Source organism: Gymnoscopelus braueri, assembly GCF_963280865.1.
Source record: "Gymnoscopelus braueri genome assembly, chromosome: 12".
Classification (NCBI taxonomy): domain Eukaryota; kingdom Metazoa; phylum Chordata; class Actinopteri; order Myctophiformes; family Myctophidae; genus Gymnoscopelus; species Gymnoscopelus braueri.
Genome location: NC_137614.1, coordinates 45,384,899 through 45,402,905, shown reverse-complemented (window position 1 = coordinate 45,402,905; position 18,007 = coordinate 45,384,899). Strand labels below are relative to the sequence as shown.

At 42.4% G+C, this 18,007-nt stretch overlaps 1 protein-coding gene across 24 annotated transcripts in view; it reads left to right on the top strand.

Moving 5' to 3' along the window:
- The first annotated feature begins 98 nt into the window (after positions 1-98).
- Positions 99-18,007, top strand: part of LOC308097150 (MYND-type zinc finger-containing chromatin reader ZMYND8-like) — a 29,288-nt gene continuing 11,379 nt past the window's right edge. For 3 of the 24 annotated variants that reach the window (XM_080444756.1, XM_080444755.1, XM_080444754.1), the window contains exons 1-5: positions 6,528-6,667; positions 6,762-7,009; positions 12,932-13,002; positions 14,476-14,645; positions 17,418-17,639. In XM_080444756.1, coding sequence (XP_080300882.1) covers positions 6,996-7,009; positions 12,932-13,002; positions 14,476-14,645; positions 17,418-17,639 — 477 coding nt within the window. In that variant the 5' untranslated portion in view covers positions 6,528-6,667; positions 6,762-6,995. Of the gene's footprint in view, positions 217-358; positions 489-4,468; positions 4,667-6,527; positions 6,668-6,761; positions 7,010-7,678; positions 9,117-10,356; positions 10,381-10,411; positions 10,815-12,931; positions 13,003-14,475; positions 14,652-17,417; positions 17,656-18,007 lie in introns of those variants that run through there. The other 21 variants (XM_080444767.1, XM_080444762.1, XM_080444771.1 and 18 more) reach the window with 19 other exon arrangements.

The window sequence follows — 18,007 nt, the reverse complement described above, 5'->3', positions numbered from 1 at the left end:
GACAGGCAGACACTCATACACACACACACTCTCTTCTTGGTGTCTTTTCCCTGCAGTGCTGCTGGCTGATCGGCTCGGTTTGGCTCTGGTCGGTTCTGCTTGGCCCGCCTCGGCTGATCGCACCAGTCCACCTCGTCCCCCCCCCCGGATGGATGGATGGATGGATGCTGCTGATGCTGTCCCTGACTCCGGGACCGATCATCAACGGCTGCTGGGGTCAGTAAAGTAGTGTTTCTCGTGTGTGTGTGTGTGGGGGGGTGTGTGTGTGCGTGTTTAAAAAAAAAAGTCCCCCACCACACTACATCCCACTAAAACGCAACACCCACTTTTCTCCCCCCTCTCTCTCTCTCTGCTAAAGCTATCAGAGTCAGATGACGACGTGCCCTCCACCGACCTGTGTCAAGTCAAGTGAGCGTCAATAAGGAGCGACGCCTGCGTCAAGCCGGACCGACGTAAGCATTTTACTTCCGGTTGGTGATGAAAGAAAAGTAAGAAAAGTCTGGGTTCTAAATATGACAAGCTTTTTTTTTTTTGCTTAACCCATTAAGACCTGAAGCCGATTTCTACAAAATGTCTTCTAAATCCCAACAGTTTTCTGAAAAACCTATGTTTCTCTATCTAGTGGTGCTCAAACTTTTTCATGTCAAGGACCCCCAAAATGATATGTATTATTAGACCGCGGACCCCCATCTCAAAATATGTTGCTCCAGGGACCCCCAGAAGCAAAGATTTGAGTTAAAAATGTTCGCTTTAAAAGAATATAAATATATTCATTTGCACACATTTTCTCGATTTTTTCAAAAATAGCAGATCTACAAGCTCATAGCGCGGCACTCGGTGCCGCGCTATGAGCTTGTATATCTGCTATTTTTGAATAGCCAAAGTGTAAAATAATGCTTTTTAGCTAATATGAAAAAGTGACACAGATGCTTGTGTGTGTGTGTGTGTGTGTGTGTGTGTGTGTGTGTGTGTGTGTGTGTGCGTGCGTGCGTGTGTGGCCTACATGAAATTATATCGATAATGAAATAATGTACTCATGAGACAACTGTTTTACTTCACATTCTTCAATTTGTGTTCTATCTGAAATAACCACATTTGGAACCATATACGTTGGTGAGGCGGAGGATAAGGTTTTGTACAAGCTCCAGAACCAAGCTTGTCATAAATAGGCCTACTTATTATAATGTCTTAATGAATGATGGTCATCTATTTGATCCAAACATAAAGCCTGTTAAAAAAAACAACATCAACAAACCAACGAAAAAACATGAGACAGCTGTTGTCTGCCATAGTTTTCTGACTTTTTAGAATACATGGTAAAACGTCAATGTTGTCATACAATGAATGAATGAATGTTTATTTCAAACATTAAAAAGACAAAATAAAATACAAAAATAATACGCAATAATAATGCATTAAAAACGTTAAAGACTAAAGCAAAACACAAAAATAATGCACAATAATAATGCACAATAATAATAATAATAATCTTCATTCCAATAAACAGACAGATTCTCAAAACAGACTTATGAGTCAAATGTGGCAGGACCAAATGAAATGGATGGGTCTTTGGCGGCAGCCTGTAGTATAAAGGTACATGTATGGTACCGTATTTTGTGTGGACAGGGCCAAAGTCTTCCTCAGAGGAGCTTGGGATTGTTGTACAGGTTTGGGAAAATAGCAGGTAGTTTCTTGATTCTCTGTCTGTGCAAAGTCTGCAAACATGGTTTGTTTGTTTTTATCATGTCAGACTATTTTGATACTGCATGTGGGAGTGTACCTATGTTCCCTAGGAAGGTTGGATGGAGCGCTTCTTTTGGGTCATCATGTGATATCCTATTCTGTCCACCACAGCCAAAACAAATAGCAAGACAGCCCAACAGTTTTTTTCCTCCTGTATCTGTGTGACGTAGGTGGCTGCTGCTTTAGGAGACCGGAAGTAGCTTTGGAGTCTATTAATTCCAATTGGAGAGTGAACATGAATAGAGCTTCTGACCCATTATTTAGTCCCATGGTCACTGAACTAAATATTGATTTGACCGATTTGCGCATGTGTCCCCTGGGTGCCTCTGATACGCTCATATATGGGCATATCGGTCGGAACAGCGGTCCCACGTACTCGTAGGTGTAATCTCTAGATAGTAGTTTTCTCTAGATAAAGTTTTCAAACAATAGTAGTGGAGTAAAAAGTACAATATTTGCTTCTGAGATGTCGTGGAGTAGAAGTATAAAGTATTGAAAAATTGACATACATACTCAATTAAAGTAAACATACCTCTCAAGATGTGCTTAAGTACAGTAATGTACTTGGATACTTTCCACCACTGCTAGTGCTAAGAAGAGTATCCAGTTTTATCTTTTGATGTGTCAGAGCTGTTCATATGATGCCATCGCTACATCATGCTTATTGCGAACGCAGCGGAAGGAGGCGCGCCGCGCAAGTGGAGCTTACTATGAAACCGTGCTCGGGTTGTGTGTCTCTCTCTCTGCGTCTCTGCGTCTCTGTGTTCATGCTCTCATTGGCTCATGTGGCCCATGTGACTCACATGCGTGCACTGCCTGTAAGCAGCCTCCAGAGTGCGCCAGAGTGCAGGAATTTAGACAATGCACACCAGCCTGCCACACACACACACACACACACACACACACACACACACACACACACACACACACACACACACACACAATGTTCTCTCCACATCACGGTGAAATAACACGGATTACAAGTCCGTAAATACACAATATTTTCGAGCTGCGTTCGCTTCCAGCGTTCGCGCGTCTTACTTGTATGTATGTGCACAGCTGAACTCTGATACAAATGGGTCGTTTTCTCAATCTCTGATTACGCCATTATAATAACAATATTGTAACTATTGTTGAAGGCTGTTGTACTGTAAGTCCCTTGTTGCTGCTGTGCTGACCCTTACGGTTGTTGGGGTATTTCTCACTGTCCATTTTGCACATGATGTGAAATCTTCTCTGTATTCACTCATCCTAACTATTGACAGCAGTGGGTGCTATTAAAACAGGGCCTGGGACAGGAACAGTTAGGGGTTAAGTGCCTTGTTTGGGGACACTCTGTCAGATATATGGAGGGTGTTAGCTGAACACCTGTCTCCTCCGATACAAGCGTGCCTCACTAATGGATCTAAAATTTTCCAAATATGGTTAATTCAGACAGAACACATATTGAGGAATATCAGGTAACAGTTGTCTAATGAGTACAACTAAGTACATTAATAAAATAAATAAATAATTAGGCTTTATATATTGATCAAATATGGCCCCATCAAGCTTGGTTGTAGGAAAAACGTGCAATGTATATATATTTTTCTTTATCAAAGATTTTATTTTGAAATCCGTGGATCGGAAGTCAAATGCTTACGACATTCTGAGATGACGTGAGTTTTGTGCTTAATTGACGGAAGGCCCCTCCCACTCCAAGACCCATTCATGAACCGCCCATTGGCGCTGACGTAAACAGAGAGCCCAGTTGGTAGTAAATCCCATCGTCTGGAGGTACGGTCGCGTTGTCATTGGCTAGTTTTATTTATATACTGTATTTGATGTTAAGGTCAGTTACATGATTGATTGATTGATTGATTGATTGATTGAATACTTTATTAAGAGTTTGCAGAAAAAAGCACAGGGGTACAGTTCCATACAAAAGGATGCTAAAAGGATAAACCCAAGAAAACACTATGGCTAGTTGTTTCCATTGTTGGGGTCCTGTGTGTTCAATTCATCGAAACATTTAAGGACAAACAATAATATACAATAATATGCATAAACATCATATGAACGAGAGTAGTAATAAAAAATAAAAAATATGTACAGTAAACAGTTAGGGGGGGGGGGCATTTCTATACATACTATGTATAACCTGTGTATAACATATTTTATAAATATTCTGACGCCATATATTGGATATTTTTAGCATGAACTAATTTACACAGTCTTTGTCTCTAGATAGTGCCTATTTGTTATAAGAAGATAGATCGAGATACATCACTGTTTCTGGTGATGCAATTGCGAAGAATATTTACAGAGACACATTGAGAAATCAAATGAATCTAAAAATTCTGTAACAAAGCAGACTGACTTTTCACACACACACACACACACACACACACACACACACACACGCGCGCGCACACACACACACACACACACACACACACACACACACACACACACACACACACACACACACACACACACACACACACACACACACACACACACACACACACACACACACACACACACACACACACACACACACACACACACACACACACACACACACCCTTGCGGCCTTGCCACTCCGTTCGCGTCATAAGCTGTTGTCTGGCAACCAACCAGAGCCAATGGTAGCGCGTGTCTCGTCTAAGTGATGGGATCTTAACGCTACCGGGTGTGTAGGGGATTATTGTGTGTTTCCATTTGGAACAGCAGAGCACAGAGCAGACATTCAGATTAGTTCACTTTACGTTACGTTAGCAAGACGAACCACACAAGCACAATGTGGTTCAGAGACTGTGACAGAACCGTCGTGTCCAGTGTCGAGGCCACATCCCACGATACTCACGGTAGAAGAACTACCGTCACTACATGTTTATAGTTTCATCTGGGCAAGACAAAAGTCTCTTGTCTGGCTGCTTTGGTACGTATATTAAAATTGTTTAACAAGAGAAGAAACTAATGTACTTTCATGAGAGAAAAAAACATTGCCTCTTTGTTTTTTTAATGAATATTTGCACAGTCAAACTGTCCAAAGCACCAAAGACATTCACCGAGTTAAATAACGTGAATTGTGAATCTTGATAGGGAGGAAGGCAAGTGAGTCATTCAGCAACATTTGAGCTCATACCAAAAGCTCTAGTGCGCCCTCTACAGGTCTGGTCAATGGTCATTTATATTGACCACATCTGTAGATGGCGCAGTGGAGTAAAATAAAATAACTTCCATCTGGCGGACATATTTTATTTTCTGCCCCAAACAGTGTTTGAAACAGAGAAGGTGGGGTGCTGAGAGGCCTCCCACCCTGGAGAATAGCATTTCAACAACACAAAACTGCCTTTGTTTTGGTTAATGGCGAAATAGTTTTGTTTCTTTTTTTTTACTAAAGTTGGAGACCTCGCACGGTGGTGGATTTTTCGGTCTATGAGAATAGCAGCGCGCCTGGCAGGGCGTTAGAGAGAACTATGGCTATTAGACGCTCTGGACCAGAGTTACAAAAACTCGACGTCTTTCCTTGTGCAGCGAGCGACATCTAAAGTTCTTTGCAGATTAGCAAAGCAAACATTATTCTAGTATTTTTACTCAACTGGCAGATATTGTCTTTTAACCGTTTATACAAATAGATAAATGAAACAATTATCTCTTGTAGCTCTGCAACCCAATTTACACTTACTGTAAATCCCAACGTATTTCTGGCTTGGTTTCGGTTTTTACATTGTTTTACCACTAGAGGTCAGAGTGTGACCAGGACCGGCTAAACATGATCTATCTTACAGTTCACACAACACAACTGTAGGGATATCCAGTTCACTAGGATTTTTAGGTAATTCATTTTACATAGACGTTTATTACGAATTAACCCTTATTCAAAAGGCCAAGAAAGCATAGGACAACCTTGATATGACAATTTGTATACCTATGTTCTTATACCAGCCATTATAGTATACATTATATATTGCATTTATATGGTTCGTAGCTTCTTTTAGTTTCACATAGACATGTTTAGACATTACAATCACCCTAAACAAAAGGCTCAAAATGATAGGCTAACCTTGATGTCTATTTGTCTACCTATTTTGTTATACCAGCATCTAATATACATTATATTGCATTTATATGGTTTATAGGCTTTTTGCTTATCTTGATATTTTGAGTAAACAGTTGTAAATAATTTGAAGAGGTGTTTTTAGACTGTTTGTTTCAGTGTAATGCACCAACCTAACCAAGACACATTTTCATATATACATAAGCATACCTGGCTGGCAATAAAACAAATTTGCATAATCTAATTATGTTGAAATATTAATGATGGCCACAATTACAGAAAAGCTCCTTTAGAATATACTGTATAATTGCATATTTAGTGTGTGTGTGTGTGTGGCGGGGGCATTTGGATTAGTGTACCTTGATTACATTTTTACTATGCTGTACAATATGAGCTTATGCCTTTCACGTTTGGTCACTTATCTGGTAGGCCAGTAGACATGGAATGTTCCATGTATAACCATTCTGTTAACTACAACATCATTGGGCCTTGTTCAAGTCCTTGAGGGCCATTTTGTTTCGCTTCAGGAAGGACACTTCTTCCCGTAACATTTTTGAATATACAGTTTCTCACTTAGCAAGGGGTCTTATTACATTTCAAGAAACAAAATTGAGCCGCTTTTATTTCAGACGTGTATGTAGCACGGCTTGTGTTTTTTTAGTATAGAGCTATACTCTCTCTTTCCTCTGAAGACAGTTTAGAGGGAAGGAGGAGTTTAGACAAAGGCCCACTCCATAAAAAAAAATGGAGGCTTGTGCAGAGAAGCCATGGTGTCCTGCTGCACTCTCTACATGCTGCCATTCCTACGTCTTAAGCCTCTAAATAAGAGAACTACCAACAGATGCGAGATTGGACAGCTTCAAAACATTGTTCTATGGGGTCTGTATGTTAAAGCTGGGCTGTTAAACGTGTTATTTCATGATTTAGGCCTAGCTCTCTTGCTTATTTTTTCCTTCCTCTGTCTCTCTCACAGCCACAGAGCTGCCCTGCCTGCGCTGAACAAAGATAATTACTCAGGAAACATTTCGGCCAATCAGACGCCGCCTTGCATCCTGCCTGTGAGGGAAGGGACCAGTCAGGAGCCGGCTAACATTACTCGGGCCTGATCGCCTTGCCTGAAGAGCGGAGCCTTCTCCCCCGGCTGAGAACTGAGAGTATCCTCCATGTTTTATAAGTGTTGACATAACAGTGTGTGAGTCAGGCAGCCATGCATCCACAGAGGTAAGCCCTGTCTCTTCTTTATCACTCTTAATAACCTCATGTCTTCCTTCCTGTCGTTCTAGTGACTGCTGATTTCTGGTGACAGACGTGAACACCTTTAAAATCAGAGTTTTGGTGTGTCCCCCCAGAGGAGGAGGGGGAGGGGTGTGGGGTGGATTTGGAGGCCTTGCAAGGCCTCTGCTCCACACACTGCTGTGGTGGGGGTTGGGTGAGGACTCAAAGCATTGCTCTCCCTCTATATACCAGGGTCACAACATGGGTGACCCACACAGCCAAGGCAGAGTGGACCATGGCAAATCCTTTTTCTTTATTATTATAGCAAATCATAATAATAATGCAAAAAATAAGAGTTAGATTTAAAATGGGCACACATCCACTCCCTGTGGCAGCCTGGTTTTGCCAGAGAGAGGTGTGTTGGGGGATGGGTGGCAGAGGACTGCAATGTACTCTTTGTAAGTAGATTGGCTCTGTTGTTGTCTTGTGTGTGCCATGCCAGGCCAAGAGAATGGACGCGGGGGCAACAGATGTGTCTGTTTGGAGGCGTAGGGGGTTGGGAGGGGGCAATAATATAAGGGGCTGATGGCCATAATTGAACACTAGTTCTCTTGGGTTTAGTAATGGAGGGGCAGGATACACCGCAGACATGAGGAAGCATCTGTATTTATTTTTATTGTATTTTATTTTATGTTTTCAGATTTCAGATTCTGGATTTTTCCCCTGGCAAATGAACTTAGATTGAAGAAAGCGGTGATGGTGCAGCTACTGTAAATTCTTCACAGAGCCCCCCTCCCCCCCTCCTTACAGTTCAGTAAACTCAGTTGAGGAAACTCCTAGATTTGTCTGGTGGTGGGACACCCAGGTACCTGCGTTCTCCATTTACAGCCCGAGGCCCTCTGTTTACAGGCCTGTGCTGCACTGCAGTCCACAGCACCGTTCATCGTAAAAGTGCTTCCTCTAGTTTCAGATCCTAAAAACAGTGGCCATTTTGTGTTCCAGGACCGTCCCTCTAGGGAGAACTCAGGTCCTCCTTGCTCAGATCTGACAGGCGGTCGAGGAGAAAAGCAATAGCTGGCCCTTTCTTTTTTACAAGGTTTGCTAATGTTTGAAGTTAAATATGATTAGACGGGTGCTGTGTTTCGCCTCTTATCTGTTTTCTCCCCACGTGTGTGTGACACTGTATCTCTCCTATTTCTACATACAAACAAAAGGCACCATTGAGCCCCAGTTTCATTTACAGATAGGGTTTATTGCTTTCTAAAGGTAAATTTGACTTGTATCCGGTCTGATGTATAAAAAAAAAACAAGTTGTGTTATTTGGTGCTTTAGTTTGAAAGCAAACATGCTCAGAATCAAACATGCAGGAAATCATTTTAGTAGTCATAAGGGCTGCGAAAAAGGATGTATTTTTTTTATGGCTTTGTGCTTGCTTTTGTTATGTGAGCTGCAGAACAACACCACAATGTTTTCTTTCACCAAGATACAAATGTGCACGACACGCGTATAACCAAAACCAAAAGTGAATCTTAACCACTAAGAAGGTGAAAGAGCATTATGCACACACTATGCAATAGTAATCATACGTTTGTGATCAGTAATGTGTTGTGTAATAACACCACGGTGGGGAAACAAATAGACCGGGAATGTCTGTGTCAGCTGAGACAATGTAGGCAGCATGAGGCAGTAAACAGGACACCAGGGATTGAATAGCAGACCATTGACTCGCTCCTCACAGCCACAAAGATAATCTCCAGAAGGCTTTTTTTTCCCCCAAATCCCCCTCTGATTCATGCTGTCCTCCCCGGGACGGGCATGCCAGCCAAACTGAAAGGAAAATAAAATATCTAATGCAGGCAGCAGGGGAAATCTCTGCAATGCAGCAAACATGCTTTTTAAGAGGAAGAAGGAAAGCTTTGCACACTGATCTGTGTGGCACAGCACTGCGCAGCCGACCAATAACGTTCCACCCAGTTGGCCTTCCAGCCAATTGCAGCTGCAGCTGAGGTTAAAGATTGACAATCGAAGGGAGAGCAGGAGGGTGAGCGAGGGCCTTCTGGAAAATTCCACAGCCATCTTTGATCCACTCTTTACAGCCTTATGAAAAATACAGGTTGAAAGATTATTTTATTTATAGCACCAGTAGACTTGATGTGATGCATTGGGGACATTGTATTTGAACACCTATTTTAGGGTTATAACGGGGTTATATGAAGTTACGTTAAAACCAATTTGTGATATGTTATAATGATATACAGAAATATCATATGGGTAATTGTGCTGACATTCCGGCTCTTTCTGCTGAGAATGATTTTGTCGATATGATCCTTCCAGGAAAAGTGCTGATTGTTTGTGTTTTTCTCTGCATGTCTGCATATAATACACGTGTCTCACATATGAGATTGAATGCGTCTGCTTTAATTGTCCTCCAAAACCCAGATAGCTTTAATAATAATAATACCTTTTTTGTTTGTTATAAACCTCATAATCTCTCTAGAGGTCACGGGCAGAAGGGCGACTGGTTTGGTGTTTTTCCAGTCAACAGGATTAAATCCAAATGTTTTTCAAGGGCATTTTAAATACGAACACGAGATGACCCCTTGATGATATTATTTAGGTGTCCCTCGAACTCTGATGCACACACGTCTCACACTTAAACCCGATCGCCTATCTACAAGCTTGCAACATGGAGTAATGATGTGTTGTGAGCTTGTAGATCAGCTATTTTCGCTGAATGTTAGTTTATGATGACGTGCCCAGAATAGGGATGCTAGGGTACCGTGTGGTTAAGGGTAGAACAGTTCGCCATGTTGCGTTGTTAATTCTCACACGGCGTGGCGTTCTTTCTCTGCATTGAAACCTAATTAGGTTTCGACAGCGGTGTTCAAAGGCGAGAAAGGTAAGACATCACAAGACAAACGTATGTTCCCTGGTTTCGTCACGGTTCCTGTTGCCTCCTCTCTCTCCCCTTTTATCTCTGTCCGTGCACTCACTGTGTGTCGGTTTGTCACAGAGCCGGCGTGCCTTGTAACGTTTTGGATCTGTAATCTTCACAGATCTCTGGTCTTTCCTGCATGGATGTGCCAGTGCCTGAGTCTGAAGCCTCCGAGTGGGGGATGGGGGAGCGGGATGGGGGGGAGGAGGGGAGGCAAGGGGAGGGGAGGAGGGGGAGAGCGAGCTGTGGCCTCCATTTTCAGTGACGAGAAAAACCCTGTTCGTCTCTCACAGGAGACAAGGAATCTCAAGGCACAGAGACACAGTCAGTGTTGTTTTTCTGTCCATCAGGTGTACTTCTCGCAGAGGGGGATATGTACCTGGTCCTTCTGGAATAACCCCAGAGCCTGCAGAGGATCTATTTGGCTACACAATCCTTGCAGGTTAATGGAATACAACTCTGAGAATGGCCTTTGGAACGGCATACTTTTTTCCCCGCATCTGGTCATCTTGGTTGATTTGAGACGGCTGTTGTCAGACAGTTGTATGTGGCTGTTTGATAGCAGCGAATACAGGGTTGTGACATTTTGGTTTCGGCAGCTATAGGCTGCCTGTCCTCCCTCTCTTCTGTGCTTTAGTGCACGTAGCAGAGGGAGTTGGCTAACGTTTTCTCTTTTTCATGTGGGCCTCGTTTGTTCACTCTGTCCGGAACAGGAAGGCCCCGGAGGGGTTGGGGTGTGTGTGTGTGTGTGTGTCTGTGTGAGACTGTAAGCACATTGAAACAAGACACCCATACACCGGATTCTATTTTTTATCTGGTTGACCCTCCTCTATCCTTTTACCAGATGACACAAGTTATTGAGGGTGATTTTTCCAGGTATCTGTTTTATTGTAGTGCTAGTATGGTGCTGTATCTAAAAAAAAGGACAGAGGAATGTAACTAGATTAGCTTGATGACTAGGAAGTGGAAACCCTGCCTTCCCTTGTTGGCTTGGTGACACTGTTGTTGGGGATTATGTTTGGAGTAATGAATAGGCCTAATCATTATTACACTGGTGGTTGACGAGACAGACATCAAGGTCTACTGTGTGCTTTTAACGGTTGTATGTTTATTGGTTGGCTGATGTGTTCATGCCTAATGATCTCTGTAATAGTTGTATTTATGCGTGCTAGGCTAGCGCAAGGCCATTAAGGTCTGGTGGCGTTGCCTTTTGATTTTATTATCCCTGCTTGCATTTTGATCACTTAGCATCGCTGAGGTGAATCGCCGTGTACAGAGGGGCTCACAAAGAATCGGCCTGTGTACAATTTCTTTAAGGGGGAAATACCTTTTTTCTTTTTTACTTTTTAGGGAGAAAACCTGCTTAACTCGCTAATGTGGTTGACCTTTGTGGCATTCGATGTAGAGCCATTCTCCTGACTGGGAACTCAGGGCGATGAACTGGTCAAGTGTGTGACCTGACAGGGATCCTTGGGAGGTTTTGTCCAAGGGGAACGTGAATAAGACTACATCCTCGGCACAAAGGAGGAGCCAACTCTCAAAGAGACCCATTCAACACTAAGGACCCCCCTCCCCTTTTATTATCGTCCTTTTGCTCCTCGGAGGAAATGAGACGAGAGCGGAACGGTAGAGGCTCAGAAAGTCAGGCGAAATTAATCAGTGTGCATTTGTTTGCGTGAGAGAGGCCCTATACTCATTACCTTTTTTTAAAGATTACAGTGATATAAGAACCCTAGCGTCCCTATTCTGGGACGATCCCCCCCCCCCGCGCGAAAATAGCCGATAGATTGGCTATTTTTGGCGCAAGATATTTAGTGCGTAGGAGCGGGCCTAGTATAGAGGCTGGGGGACTCCGGTCAACTAAGTATAGGGTTTACGTAGTTAATAATGAATATCAAATAATATTGATCGTGTAATGTTTGTTCTGTAATATCAAAAGGATAATTATATCGCTTAAGAGCTTCTTCACTGAGGCCCGTGTCACAGTTGTAGGCCTGAACATGTCGCCAGATCCCAGGTTTGAATCCTCTGAGCACATTAAAGGGCCGACTGTCGCTGTTGATCTTTAAGAATAGTCATCAGTGCCACGGGGACACTTGTTGTTAGAGGAGGGTCTTCTGAGGTGCCAGAGGCACTTTTAATTAACCACACTACAATCTTTCCTCTAGTTATGCAGTAATGGCCAATACTGCCAGCTTAGCCACTAAAACCCCTATATATATACATAGCTAAATTAAGCCGATCTACAAGCTCACGACTCATCGCAACGTGACGTGTTCTGATCATGTAGCTCTGCTATTTATGGCAAATGATAGCCCATTATCGTTCAGCTATTACGTCATGTAGATCTACAATTTGTGCTGAATGTTTGCCTATATTTATCAAATTTCCTCCCCTTTTTGTTGTGCACCATCTTGTACATCTGCTATTTGTGCCGAATTTTCACCTATTTCTATCGACTGTTCACCTAATATGACTGGCCCAGAATAGGGACGCGAGAGTGCATGTGGTTAATTGCTTCAGTAGGAGTATTATAAATAAGGAACTACTGTGGTTGAACTAAAACGTTACATCTGTGGTCTCTCTCTTGGAGGACACATGCAGGTTCATCTGTGTTTAAATAGCCTCAATGTGTTGTAAATATTCCTGCGTGCCTCGCAGAGAGGAGTGTTGCCATGGTGATTTCTTACTACCGTATATTGTCTCTCACTGGTTATCGGTGACAAAGTGGAAGTGGATAGAGGATGCTTTGATACTATAGGAGAGGAGTTCACCTTTACTGCACAGTGTCAGTTAATGCATTGACGTCAAATAGCAAAAGACAGTCTCTAGTGGTGCATCCTTTGGGAGCCTGGGGTGCCTAAGGTGCTGTTCCACTTGTTTACTGTGGTTTGTGAGTTGGTTTGTGTGTTACAGTGTTTGCACCATTTGTGACATTGTCTTCCCCTCTCTCTCTCTCTCTTTCTTGTCTTGTGTTGCTCCTTGTTCTGCAGTCTGGCTGAGGACGAGATTAAGACCGAGTCCGATGTGGTAGAGGGCATGGATGCATCCATACGCTCCAAAGGTAGGCTCCAAAGCCCAACTAGACCAAATGAAGAGATTGTTTTGCTATTTAAGCTTTCTGAATATTTAGATCTTATTTAGCTGGTTTTATATTGATCTTATTAAGTTGCCAATGTCATCTAAAGTGTTGTTTGGGTTCTCTTGGGTATAAACAAATATGCTGTTATGCTTAACTACTCGTTCAGTGTTTATGTCATGTGTCAACACACAGTCTGACAGCTGCTGTTACCACATCATTATCCTTAACGTGGCATTGATGTTACAGGGTCGTTACATTATACTGTATTATGTATGTACGTATTATTGTGATTAAGGAGATGCTAAAAGTCAAGACACTCTACTCATCAGCATGCTCATTTAAAAAGTTATTTTTTAGATTTGTCTCCTTGCTTTCCCACTAAGCAGAGGAAACGTACTGTAAGATAGAGGGACTGAAAGATTATTGGATCTGATTGCTCTGAAAGGTCTCCTCATCCTGTCTGTCTAAAGGTCCTTACAACCGGGGGCGTGAGTCGTGACCAATAAATAACCCGCGACTGCGTCGGTGAATATTTCACATCAAACCATTCATTTGGTGACGCCTCATTCATACATGTCGATGCTTTTATTCCAAAAATCTAAATAAGGATTTCCGTTACGGCCACGTAATATTTGCGTTCTGTGTGGTTGTATTCATGACACAGCAGTTTAAATTAATGCAAATTAGTCGCACCGAATAAACACTTCCGGTGTGTAAGGACCTTTTTAAAGGGGGCTAGGCTAGGTTCTAACCACTCTATGACGTCAATAAGAACTTCTTATGGGCGGCATCAGAACCTTCGTCTGGTCGTTCCTGCACACCTAGATGTCTTGACTGTCCGAACTGTTCGGATGGGTTTGGTCCCCTCAAGACACAGAGGTGCACAGCTGGGATACATTTGATCAGATTACTGAGTGGGAGGGGTCTAGCTCTCAGAACAAAACAATAGACAGTTTGGTTTGCAGTATGAAGGGACACTTGTCACAATTTGGGACACAATTTGTTCTGACAGGCCATCACAGAAGAAAGACATTTTTGAAACATGTAAAGGGACCTTAAGTCACTAAGTGTCCATTTGGTTCCATTTGACACTCTTACAGTACGTTTTAACAGCGGGCGACTCTCCGGACGATCGCCGGACGGCATCGTCCAGAAGAGAAATAAAATCCATCTTTTCAGATCAACATCGTCCCCCCGCCCACTTCGCCTCTTCGCCCAGCTATCGCCAGTAGTTGCCGGCTCTCATAGACATATAATGCACTTCCGGAGAATACTATCCTGAATCGCCCGCTGTTAAAACGCACCGTTAGAGTTATGGGGGTCCATGGCAATAATGCATACCAAACTGGGGCTCCTTGAAATGAAGAAGTTTGAGAAGCACTGGTACGGTGGATGATGGAGTGAGTCTGTCCTGTTGCGATGACCCGGTTTTCTCTCTGGCGTGCCGTCCACTAGTCCCCGAGCCACCTCCGGGGGCAGCTGAGCGGCCGCCGCCCCCCCAGAAGAGGAAGGTGCCTAGCAGTCCCACCCACTCCTCCAATGGACACTCGCCTACAGACTCCACCCCCAGCCCGCACAAGAAGAAGAAGAAACCTGGGGCCGTCAACCATCACAACAAGGACCAGGTGAGGGTGAGGGTCCATGCACAAACACACACATACACACACACACACACACACACACACACACACATACATACATACATACATACATACATACATACATACATACATACATACGTATACAGTACACACAGCATAGTGCCTCGATGTTTGAACCAGTGACACCAATGCATGTTCACCTCACAAACACATTTTGTTTTGTGTATATATATATATATTTTGTTGAAGATAATGTTATATGTGAAATCAATGACTCATCATGACTCATGCTATTTTCTCCTTCCCTTTTCCCCCACAAGACATTAATGCATATTAGAGGCATTAGACATGAGTGCACAGGCTAATGTGTGCTTGCCAAATTGTGGCTCTTTTCGACTGCAAGAACAAAGCAAACCGTGCCGTGAAGCTAGATTTGTGTCCATACGCTACGGATGGGTTTCAGAGCCTATTTTGGTTCCTGCTGGTCAGTAGTCCTGTCACAATTATTACATAATCGCCTGATCACAATTATTTGAGATAATCGCGCGTTAATCTTTTGCAGAAGAATCTATAAGCTCACAACAGTGTCGTAATCCAACACGGTCTGAGCTTGTGGATGGGCTATTTTCTCAATTTCAGAGATTTTTTAAAAGTATACAATTATTAAATTCATGGCCTGCTTTGGCTATAGTACATTGTTTATTTTTAGTATTGGTATTGTTAGTCATTTCTGTGCATATTTAAGTTCATTGTCATATCTACCCTGTGCAATTGTTGGTTTACAAAGCCTAAAAGGCAAGCACAAATGTAATGTTTGCTTTATATGTTCCAATGTTACACAATGAAATCGCAATTATTTGCACAAGATTTAATCGTCAACCAAAATGTCATTATCGTGACAGGCCTATTGGCTCAGGAGCTTTACTAACCCTGAGTTCTGGGAACCCATGTGAGGAGCTAGTGGTGCTGTTGCTCTGGATTGATCCAGACATTGGAACCAGATGCTAGAGCAACACCGCCATTTTTTATTTTATACTTTAAAAAATGTTCAAAAATAGCTGAATGCATGTTTTTGACTTTTTTTTTTGGGAGAAATTTCAAACATAAAAGAAAAATGTGTCAACAGCAGAATCAACCTGAAAAACTGATAATAAATAGTTTATACTTCAACAAAAAAAGTATCCCAGCCACTTCATGTGTGTCAGGTTGTGGAAGGTTCTGGGTTACCTGTTGCAGTCGAAAAGAGCCATGGGTGGAGTGGTTCCTGGTTGTGTCAACGTTACTTCATATCGTTGCTTTCGGGCAGAAACCTCTTATCTCCATATTTTAAGCGTCTCACAAAAGCATCAAAAGTAGCAGATCTACAAGCTTGAAACGCGGGCGTGAAGCGACCCGCTTTGAGCTTGTCAATCTGCTACTTTTGCTATTTTTATCTTATTATTTGAATGCTGAAAAGTAGCTGTTTTGGACATATGAGGTTTCCACCCAACAGAGACGACATGCATGACGTTAAGAGGAGGGTAATTCCAGTTTAGCTTCATGTGAGAGAGGTTGTTGAACCTGTTGTTGTGAGTAATGTATCGCACACACCCGAGAGGTTGCTGTTTGCAATCGCTACCAAATTCACCCGTGTCTAGTTCCAAATTAAATAGGAGTGAAACTGGAAAGTTTGCGATTTTTGTGCAAAATCCTCACATAACATAATTGAAAGTGTCTATTTAACGTGATTTGGTCTTGAATGTTGAACTGTGTACAATGACACTGTACTGATACTGTACGCCTACTGTATGTGGTTACGCAATACATACTGTAACCAAAGTTACGCAATATGTTCTTCATGCCAGTTATGAGCAGGTTGGAAAAAGTAAAAAAAAAATCTTATCGTATGAAAAGAAACAGGAATTATCCTCCAGCCCGACTGTTTTCAGTCAAAATGTTCTGACCAGCATTGTGACTTGTCACTGATTTGTTGAGGGGAGTTAGTCGAGAGTGATGCACATCACAATGCTGGTTGTTGGTTCACATACAAAGTAAACTTGTTATGTTTCACCAAACATGCCATGAGAGAAACGTTAATCCTCAGCTTTGAAGCCCAATCAACACTAGTGTTGATTTAGTCGACTAAAACTATGACGAAAAATATTCGTCGACTACCTTTTCACTGACGAAAACTAAATAAAAACTAAGCTATGATGACTAAAACTAAGACTAAATATATTGACAATTTAGTCAACAAATAAAAACTAGACTAAAATGTTTAAAGAGATTCAGTAGAACTAACTAACTAAGTAATTGTATGTTTGGTTGCACGTGGGTGTTGCGCTCTGAAAATAGCTGATCTACAAGCTCACAACGCGTCGCAGCGCGACACGTTGTGAGCTTGTAGATCGGCTATTTTCAGCATGCAACCAAGTGTAAGATCAGCCATTACGACGTCATCAAGGCACCGCCAACATACATTTTAGTCGACTAAATCAACTGTAGATTTAGTCGACTATAATCTTATGATATTTAGTCGACTAAAACTAGACAAAAACTAAAACATTTCAGATGACTAAAATATGACTAAAACTAAATGGAATTTTAATCAAAAGACTATGACTAAAACGAAATCAAAATTTGCTGTCAAAATCAACACTGATCAACAACCCAGCCTTGTGTGGTGCTAGCTGTAATTTCCCTTTGTGCTGCTTACCCTGCCTTACTACCAGTGTGTTTCTGTTGCACTGCACCTTTTGTGTTTGTTTCTGCGTGTTTTTGAAACCTGCCCCCCTGTTTTTCTTGCCTGCATTTCAGTCAGAGCTAAGACATGGTCCCTTTTACTATGTGAAGCAGCCAGCACTCACCAGTGACCCTGTTGATGTTGTACCGCAGGATGGCAGGAACGACTTCTACTGCTGGCTGTGCCACCGCGAGGGCCAGGTGCTCTGCTGTGAGCTCTGCCCAAGGGTGTACCACGCCAAGTGCCTCAAACTACCCGCTGAGCCAGAGGGCGACTGGTTCTGTCCAGAATGTGAGGTATCTCACTAAAGACGTGCGTGCGTGTGGGGTGTCTAATTGGTGATGCGCACGCTGTTGGTGTTTAAGGCACATGCTTTCCCGTTTGTAATAAGTGTTTGTGATAATTTGTCTCGTGAGCTTGATAGTGGGGCTTATTAGTACTGTAGGCATGATCTGCTCTCTGTGCAGTTGTCGCAACTGACATGAATGTGAAAAATATGCATTTTGTGTGAGCTCAATCAGAGGATAATCATGCAAATAGTTTACAGAACATTTAGTATTGTTTATCTTTGCAACTGAACATTTTTAAAGGCCTTATTTCATGGCTCATTCATTAGTGAGACAATACAAAAACTAAATATTTTGACCAACACCAGCCTTCGTCA